Raw genomic sequence first — 9,505 nt, 5'->3', positions numbered from 1 at the left:
ACCTTCACCCTCCTCACCGCCGCTGAAATGAAGGGATGAAGACACAGACGAGTGACTGCAGGAGATGTGAGCACATGTTTTATCATGAGGTGACTGTCAGAGGCAGCCGAGGGCCACAGAGAGGGATGATGGAGGGATGATGGAGGTGTAGAGGACGGAGGAGTCGACCTTCCCTCTGGCTGTCACCTCCTCTCAGCTCTCTGTTTCTTCACTTCCCTCTGATTTCAGCCACAACCACACAGGAGCTGCAACAGGACCAGTTTCCTGTTGATTATCGTCTCCGTCCCTTTATTATTGTCATGGTTATGATTAGTACATTATTATGTGACATGAGGCTAATGAGACTGACTGGTCAATAAAACAAGCATTTTAAAAAATCAATCATATTGATTACAGTTTGTTGTTGTCTCTCTGTCCAGCTGTGTCGTCTCCGTCCTCCTTCACCCTGAAGACGAACACCATCAGCACCACCGTCCCCAACTCCTACTACCCAGGTAACAGCTGTGAGAGAGAGAGCAGGTGGATCAGGTCCACACTCAGACCAGATGCACCTCAGACTCTAATGAGGACTCAAGTCCAGCAGAACCAGGCTGGAGCTGCTCTCTGTGATAGACACACTGTAATGTGATACATACAGAACTAAGGGGCAGAGAGAACAGAGGAACCATCTCATTGTCGTTATTACAATTGTTTTCAATTGCTAACAAGCACTGGTGAATCAGGTTTCATTGCTTTAACACAAAATGCATTGAGTGACCACACTCACCAAAGTTCATGAACTCTTCTCTCAGTTACTAGTCCATCACCTGCAAAACACTGTAGTTTTACAGCACATTGTTTAAACGCTAACACACTTCGTTCAAAACAGTTAAAAACACAATCCAAAAGAATGATGAAAAAAACATTGTGCATTTCTGCTGCAGCTACAGTGAAATCTACAGAATGTCAAATCAAAATATTGACAATATGTTAAATGAAGACATTTTGAAAATATTGATTCTGCTTTTTTATTTACAAGTACATTTATTTTTCGAGAAGAACTGTAAATCACTACGCACAATACATGTGCTGTAATTGAAGCAATATGATGTGTTGCTGATTAATTCTTATTACAATATACAATAATTTAGTGCACTCATTGAAGTACTTTAAGTCCCCCTAAACCAAAAAATGTCAATGTAGTGTTTGGGTTCTGCTACAAGACATTTCGGCAGCAAAGTCGCTAATGCAGGCACAACTGAGCATTTTAGATTTGAAAATGCAGTTTCAAAGCCAGAGTCTGAAAAAGTTGGATTCAGTTTTTCAGCAAACAGTCAGGTTTAATACATCATAATCCTTAGCAACCAATCCCGTTGTTGTTTTTTTGCAGCTAGATGTTCAACAACAGTGGTTGACATGGCTGAGAGGTAATATTGCTGCTTTGAATGTAGGAGACCAGGGTTTGAATCTCAGAGCAAATCACTCGTCTCCCCTGCCCCCGCCGACGCACACCGCCGCTACTGAGCAAACCGGTGGTGGATTTGCATACTCATGAATATTCATATAACCTGGATTTTTCAATGAGGGAGAAATAGTAGACGTGTTTTTAGCCTCTTTGAGAGTTTTTTTTAAACAACTTTTTGTGGAAAAGCAATTTTAATCAAAAAAATAATCATAGCAGAGCATTTTTACAAATTTTAATATGCCTCTTTAGGGGGACTTTAAATATTTATTTATTTATTTATTTATTTATTTCGGACATGTTAATTGCAACATGACCGAAAGGGAAAACGGGAGAAGCACAAAACTTATCAGGACCCGCCCCGATTACCATTCAGAATACATTAATTTCATCACACACAATATGTTTTATGATAAAATACTGATTTATTATCTGGAAAAAAAAACATTCAAACCTAAAAGATAAAATATATGTTATGTATAATGCTCTCTGTTGTTAGTGACAGTGTTTAGTTGGTGAGAAACAGTTTTGGGGATTAGTTGAACAGTTTAGCTGAGAAGCTGAGAGTTTTGAAATAGTAGCTTTTACCACTGCTTGTAAGCAATCAAAAAACTACATGTCTTCAGCCTGGACATGAGTCCAGTCAGGACAACCTGTAGCCTGGACGGTCCAGCTCAGACCCGGCTCACATCCAGGTGGTCTGACTCTGACTCGGCTGCGCTGAGGCTTTTCAGATGTAGGGAGCTGACTCTTTCTTCTTCTGCTCTTCTTTTTCCTTTGTCTTGTCTGTGCACCCGTCTGTCTCTCTGACCGTCTCTCTGACCGTCTCTCTGACCGTCTCTCTGACCGTCTCTCTGACCGTCTCTCTGACCGTCTCACTGACCGTCTCTCTGACCGTCTCTCTGACCGTCTCTCTGACCGTCTCTCTGACCGTCTCTCTGACCGTCTCTCTGACCGTCTCTCTGACCGTCTCTCTGACCATCTCTCTGACCGTCTCTCTGACCGTCTCTCTGACTGTCTCTCTCTCAACCTGTCTGTCCACCTGTCTACCTCTGTCTCTGTGTCTGTCTGTCTGTCTGTCTTTCTGTCTGTCTGCTGCTGACGCATCCTGATGGCAGACCCCTTCGTACCAACAGCCATTCTGGGTGAGACACTTTCTTTCCTTCCTAGGGCAGAGAAGTCAACCTGCACAGGTAGACAGAGAGAGAGAGACAGAGAGACAGACAGACAGGAGAGACAGAGAGAGAGGTGAAAGGCTAGAGATGAGGATGGAGAGAATGAGAAAAGAGAGAAAGAGAGAGTGATATTCCATCCATCCCTGCTTGCTTCTCGTTCAGCTGCTTTTGGTTCTTTGACTTTTTTTTATTTCTACTTTTGAAGATTTTTACAGTTTATTTGAATCCTTCATCATAAATTTCATTTATTTTGTTGATAATTTGATTTTTGTACCTTTTGTTTTTCTATTTTTGATTTACTTTCTTTTTTGAATACGTTTCATTTGATAAATAGTTTGATATATTTATTCTTTTTTTTTTTTGTTATCGGTGAATTTTGGTTGTTTACCTGTTTTCTCTGGAAACAACGGTGGTCTTCACTTCATTCCCGCATCCACAACATTCTTGCGTGTCGTGTTGACGTCACGTCTGTCTGTGACCTCGAACCTCTGCATGGACACAACATGGCCACATGGACTGGGGGGAGGAAACCAATGACAACCAGAGAGGAGTCAGTCAGAGTCCTGTTAGCTGTCTGTCTCACTCTGGACTGTGTTTCACTCTTCTCCATGGAGTCTCACATGTTCTGCATTCACATGAATCTTAGAGCCGACATCATTCAGTGTCTCAGAGCTCCAGCTGTCACCATGACACAACTTAGACCTCAGCACAATCTAATGCAGACTATTAACTTACAGGAAATAACACTTCAGTATATCAAATATATATTGAAACAGGCCAAACATTAAAGAGTGTAATATAATACATAACATAATACGTAACATATAATAACAGGTTCATAACAAGAGATGTTGTTGTTAGTGATTAGTTACAGCATCTTCATAACAATTATGACACTAATGAAGACTGAAGTTTTAATTTAATATTTAACAGCTTAGAGGCAATTTATTACAGCTTTATACTGATCAAACTAATCAATGGACCAGTATTTAAATTACACAGTTCAACAAACCAGTTATAGATTATGCAGAATCAACCATTTATTAATCGATTATTGTTTAGTATTATTAATTGTAGAAATGACATTATTAGTTATGTCTAAGTATTTAAATGTCAAGCTGCCTTTTAACAAAATAATAATATCTCACTGGTTCAGTAGCTAAAGCTAATTCACTCATTCTAACTGATTTGTAGGTAAAGGGTTCGTTGAACTGAAACCAGCCCTAGTCGATGTTTAGACAGGTCTTTTGTTGTTGTTTATTTGTTTGTTTGTTCGTTGGTTGGTTTTAAAAAAAGAAAAGAAAAGAAAAACAGCCAGGCTGATAGAATAGCCATTCTATAAAATGTAATATAACACAAGCACAGACAGATGGACATTGTAAGTATCTTATCAGTCCTAATATTACTGTAACTTGAATTAATAGCCTAATAAATGAAGACTGAATGAAGAAGTGGCTGCGTCCTCCTCAGGTAGTGTTGTTGACATTGACCAGCAGAGGTCGATGGGACCAGATTATTATTTATGCTTTCACTAAATCAGTTCATATTCTGCTACATGGTTAAGCTAATGGTCAAAAAACTGAACATACGCACACAAACACCACAGCAGAAGACAAATTACCCATAGAGATATTATATTATATATATTTATCCAAATGACAGGGTTCCAGTATAACGACAGTGAGTTCAGGCTCAGAGTAGAAGTCGGATGTTTAGAACCCAGTGTTAGCACCTCTCACTCTTTGTTGCTGCTCTCTCCTCAGGCTGTGTTAGAAGCAGGACAGACAGGCCAAACTAAAGTTGTTGCTTATACCCTGTCTCCTCTCTCTTCTCCTTCTCTTTTATCTTTCTCTGTGTAAAGTGCCCATTAATGGTAAGTGGTTAAATTTGGGGCTAAAGGGGGGAGAATCATGTTGGGGGGTGGGGTCACCGCTGCGCATGGAGCCACACCCATCACCTGCTGTGATGTCATCAGTTAGCGTAGCGACGCCTCATTCTTTACTCCTCTGTGCAGTTGTGACATCACAACCCATCACCCCATCCGCATCATGCGTCGTCGTCATCGTTGCCGTGGTTGCTTCACCCGTCCTATCACAAATCACCACCACCATCACATCACCACCCATCTCCTGATTGGTTGGGCTGTTTGGGATAGAGAGCTTCTGATTGGTCAGTCAGCCCCCAGGCTAGCCAATAAGAACAGAGTTAGAGAGAGTAGTGGAAGGTGTGTCCGCCGACTTGTTGAAATGTTCATGTCAGAGTCCTGGAGGGGTTTCAGGGGTCAGTAGAATCCAGTTTATCAAAGAGGTTTGTTCTGTTCCAGGACTCTGAACTCTGCTCTTTTCACACTGCAGCTCCAAGAACTTGGACCACATCCAGACAGGTACTCATACTGGCCTGTACTAGATCTGGACTAGTACTCATACCTCGCAGTATCGGATCTAGACCAGCACTCATACCATGCTGTGCTGGATCTGGATCAGCGCTTAGTTCCTCGCTTACAATAAATTCAGATGGAAACTCCATTTGCTTCATCACATGATTGATTTGTGACGGATAGTTTCAGCAGCAGTGTGAAAAGAAAACGGAGCCAATCACCATCCTCTCTCTAGTCATGTGATGTGATGTCACGTGATGCGTGTGCCATTCATTTGTGTTGCTGTAACAACAACATGGTAGCTGCGGCTGTAGACCAGGTCTGACTCTGGGCAGATCCTCATCCTCTACTGCCTCTAATCAGTCATCTGATCACTTCTATCATCTCTATTGTGTGTTACCAAAGCTCAACACACAAGTGATCTCAAATGATTTAGTCATGAATACCAGACTGTGTTTTTATGGCAATGGTTCTCAAACTAGGGTCCGGGGACCCCCAGGGGTCCTTGAGAGGGTCCAAGGGGGTCCCCAACTTTTTCCTGAAAGGTTACCACTTTTTTCTAGAATTTTAAAACTTTTTTTTAATTTTTTTTTTGAGAACATTTTAATTATTATTAATAATAATAATATTTTCCTTTATTTTATTATTTTTATTTTTTAGAAATGTTACCACTTTTTCTAGAATTTTTTAAAAACCTTTTTTTTTTAGAGAATTTGCCAGTTTCTTCTAGAATTTTTTTGAATTGAGAAATTTTATCAATTTTCTAGAAAATTTAAATTTTAACTTTTAAACTTTTTTATTATTATTATTTTTTAGAAACCTTGCCATTTTTTGGAGAATTTGTACCAGTTTTTTTCCCAAAATTTCTATACAATATTTCCAAAAATTCATGCCATTCATTGGCCCTAATTTGAACGTACAATGACAAAATGAAAGTAACGTTCTTCAGTCTCATATCTCATATTTGTGTATTTCTGGTGTTTGCTTCAAAGAATTGTAGGTCCTTGATGAATTAAAGTTTATGGAAATGTTTGAAAAGTGGGAGTGGTCTTACAATTGAGGAGGAGACAGTCAGACAAGATTTTCAGTCTTTACTGTTGAGTCTAGATGATCTGACTATAAAACTGAAGGTGGTTCCCACTCACAGTGAGTCCACTCCAGTCTGCACAGTCTGTAACTGGGCTGGTCTTTACAGTCTGTATTTACTGAATCTGAACCTAACTAGAGGTTAGAGCTGTGGTCCAGTCAGGTCCAGACCTGATACCAGGAGGATCCACACCTCCTGGTATCAGGAGCCAGACGGTCTACAAATTGTCCTGTGTTTTGACCCGGTTCAGTGTGTTCCAGTCCATACCATGTTGAGATGTCATGGGACTTGTGTTCAACATCACATATTCATCATCATCATCACAGTGAGTTTTGGTGTCTGCAGCTGCAGTCTGATCCGTCTTCTCCCCCCCCCCTCCCCCCAGACGACAGTCACACCATGACCAGTGAGACCAGCAGCCTGGTCCAGTCCCACTACAAGCAGCGGGAGTCGGAGCGGGAGGCGCTGCCCTACCAGACAGGGCAGCTGCACCCGGCCATCCGGGTGGCCGACCTGCTGCAGCACATCACCCAGATGAAATGTGCTGAGGGTTACGGCTTCAAGGAGGAGTACGAGGTGAGGACACACACACACATACACACACTGGGAACAGGCCATAAACTCTAATTCAAACTGTGTTTTTGTGCTGCCCTCCTCCACCTTTCCACAGTGCAGTGCAGACAACTGTGGGGGCGGAGCTACAAAACAGTGACATTGTAAAGACACTTCAATTGGCCTTTCAATTACAAATGGACTCTGCTGTCATGTGACCTGCGGCTCCGTTCCCTCCTGCTCTCCCTCGGGGCACAGGAAGCCTCAGGTAGTGACAGCAGCTAGTTCAATTTGTAGAAACAACTTGACATGAATAGCAGCAGCATTTTAGAGCCAGGTGCTCAAGCAGAAGATAAAGACATCCTTCTGATGATTATTTATTGAAAAATAAAGTTATGCACATTACAAAAATGAAGTAATTTACATATTTGCTCATTTTAATAGCCTACACATTCAGATGTGAGGGTCTGCAAGATTTAGCACATTCATGTGGTCTAGAAATAATTCAATTTAAATTCAAATTATGATCAAATCTTTACCTAGGCAGAGTGTCACTGGCCCTAGCATACGTTATTTGTGTTATAAGAATGTTTAGCTCTGAGCCTTAGCTCAGCTGAATTTATTAGAAACACCAACAACTGGAGACTATACTGTTATTTCAGCACAGCTTTAAAAAGCCCTCCTAAGAAATAAACACTTTGACACTGAAACGCCACAAAACGATAATTTTACAGTAAACACAGCTGAAGTCACGGCACAGTCTCTGACTTAATTAACTGATGTGTTTGTGGATCTTGTCAGATGACACTGTAATGACAGAATCAGCATCCAACCAGAGGAGGGCCAGGCAGAGACTAAACTAGGTCTTGTTGTGTAGTGGGAGGCGGTTGCAAGAGTTTCATAATAGGTTAATTTTCCTAGTAATGACAAGCAATACAGAGAGTGAGACTCAGGGCAAAACGCCATCATTACTTTGTTCTGACCAGTGATGGAAGGTCAGGGAGAAGTGGACGCTGCTGTTGTTGATGTGATAAAGAGCCTGATGCCATTATGTTATTATAAACTATTATGAAATAAAAGGTTTTAGTTACAGACTTAGTTCATGTGCAGCAACAACATGTCACATGAGATGAAAGATCAGAGTTTGGAGACACCTGAGCCTGATGTGTCAGATGTGTGTGATGAACAGCCATCGGTCCTTCTGAGCTGTGAAAAGGACCACAGCTGCCTCCAAAGGTGTTCCTGTGTGGTTGCTAGGCTACTTGGTCGTTAGGATGGCACATCAATCAGTGACACTAGGGAGTCACTAATTGATGTCCTTTGCATTGTTACACAAACACAACAAAAACAACCACAAATCGCACACAGGTGTCAAGGATGGTTACCATGGTGTTTGTGAGGGTTCCTAAGGTGGAGCAGCATCAGGTTCAGATAAACTACTTTTACAATGGATCAGCTGAGTTCATCTATCCACCTTTTTCCGAACGTCAAAAACATAAGCCGGTTTTGCTCTTCCGGTGGAATTTTATGTTTGCGTTTCCATGGTTTCGGTAGTCGCGGTAAATGCACAGAATTTTTTTTTTTCCAATGAAAATCTGTAAAACGCATGGATCATCACACCAGTTTTTAACAATGGATATCACACAAACTGACATCCGTGTTAAAAGCCAGCGTTAATTGATCCATGTGTTTACCACAACTATGACAACGACTGAAAACCATGGAAACGTAAATGTACAATTCCACCGAAATTGCAAAACCGGCTTCCGGTTTTGACCATAGATGACGTTGGGAAACTTGTGGATAAACAGAAAGACAGTCAGAGTCCAGAGACAGAGGGACACAACCTGATGATCCACTTATCAGTCTCTACTGCTCATCGTTTCAGCACAAACCACTAACAGAAGAAGACAAGTGTATTGAGTGTGTGTGTGTGTGTGTGTGTGTGTGTGTGTGTGTGTGTGTGTGTGGGTGTGTGTGTGTGTGTGTGTGCACGCGCACTCCACATGTTTACCCATTTTCATCATAAGAAACTTACTAATGGATGTTACTTACCTGAACACACACTCACACACACACAAGCCATTCCCTGTTTTGGCCCATTAGCTCAAGGGAATATCTATAATGTATCTGTCTGCGTGTGTGAGTGAGTGTGTGTGCGTGTGTGTGTGTGTGTGTGTGTGTGTGTGTGTGTGTGTGTGTGTGTGTGTTCAGGTTGCCCATGGCCTGCCCTCAGGACTAATCCATTATACATACTGAGTACACCACACACTCCAGTATTTTCACCCTCCATTTGCAGAAAGTTAGTGGAGAGGAGCTGTTGACCTGTTTGTCTGTCCACCTGTCTGTCTGTCCATGAGTCTGTCTGTCCACCTGTCTGTCTGTCCATGAATCTGTCTGTCCACCTGTCTGTCTGTCCATGAGTCTGTCTGTCCACCTGTCTGTCTGTCCATGAATCTGTCTGTCCACCTGTCTGTCTGTCCATGAGTCTGTCTGTCTGTCTGTCCATGAGTCTGTCTGTTCATCTGTCTGTCTCCACCTGTCTGTTTGTTCATCTGTCTATCTGTTCACCTGTATGTCTACCTGTCTGTCTGTTCATGTGTCTATCTGTTCACCTGTCTGTCTGTTCATCTGTCTGTCTCCACCTGTCTGTCTGTTCATATGTCTATCTGTTCACCTGTCTGTCTACCTGTCTGTCTGTTCATGTGTCTATCTGTTCACCTGTCTATCTGTTCACCTGTCTGTCTACCTGTCTGTCTGTTCATATGTCTATCTGTTCACCTGTCTGTTCACCTGTCTGTCTGTTCATCTGTCTGTCTCCACCTGTCTGTCTGTTCATATGTCTATCTGTTCACCTGTCTGTCTGTTCATCT

At 41.8% G+C, this 9,505-nt stretch overlaps 1 protein-coding gene and 1 long non-coding RNA gene across 8 annotated transcripts in view; one reads left to right on the top strand and one right to left on the bottom strand.

Annotated features, from left to right (window-relative positions):
- LOC146966996 (receptor-type tyrosine-protein phosphatase mu-like) overlaps nucleotides 1-9,505 on the top strand; it is a 196,180-nt gene that overhangs the window by 160,005 nt on the left and 26,670 nt on the right. For 4 of the 7 annotated variants that reach the window (XM_085763828.1, XM_085763832.1, XM_085763830.1 and 1 more), the window contains 3 exons: nucleotides 420-494; nucleotides 2,560-2,586; nucleotides 6,466-6,656. In XM_085763828.1, coding sequence (XP_085619954.1) covers nucleotides 420-494; nucleotides 2,560-2,586; nucleotides 6,466-6,656 — 293 coding nt within the window. The remainder of the gene's footprint in view (nucleotides 1-419; nucleotides 495-2,559; nucleotides 2,587-6,465; nucleotides 6,657-9,505) is intronic. The other 3 variants (XM_085763829.1, XM_085763831.1, XM_085763834.1) reach the window with 1 other exon arrangement.
- On the bottom strand, nucleotides 2,128-3,145 carry LOC146966997 (uncharacterized). Its single transcript, XR_015034550.1, has 3 exons — nucleotides 3,005-3,145; nucleotides 2,472-2,697; nucleotides 2,128-2,267 (listed from the first exon to the last, which is right to left on the bottom strand). It is a non-coding gene; the product is annotated as an uncharacterized LOC146966997 (long non-coding RNA).

The sequence above is a fragment of the Trachurus japonicus genome, chromosome 20 (genome assembly GCF_045865225.1).
Source record: "Trachurus japonicus isolate A0001 chromosome 20, Traja_1.0".
In the NCBI taxonomy this organism is placed as follows: domain Eukaryota; kingdom Metazoa; phylum Chordata; class Actinopteri; order Carangiformes; family Carangidae; genus Trachurus; species Trachurus japonicus.
This window is presented reverse-complemented; position numbering and strand designations above follow the sequence as displayed.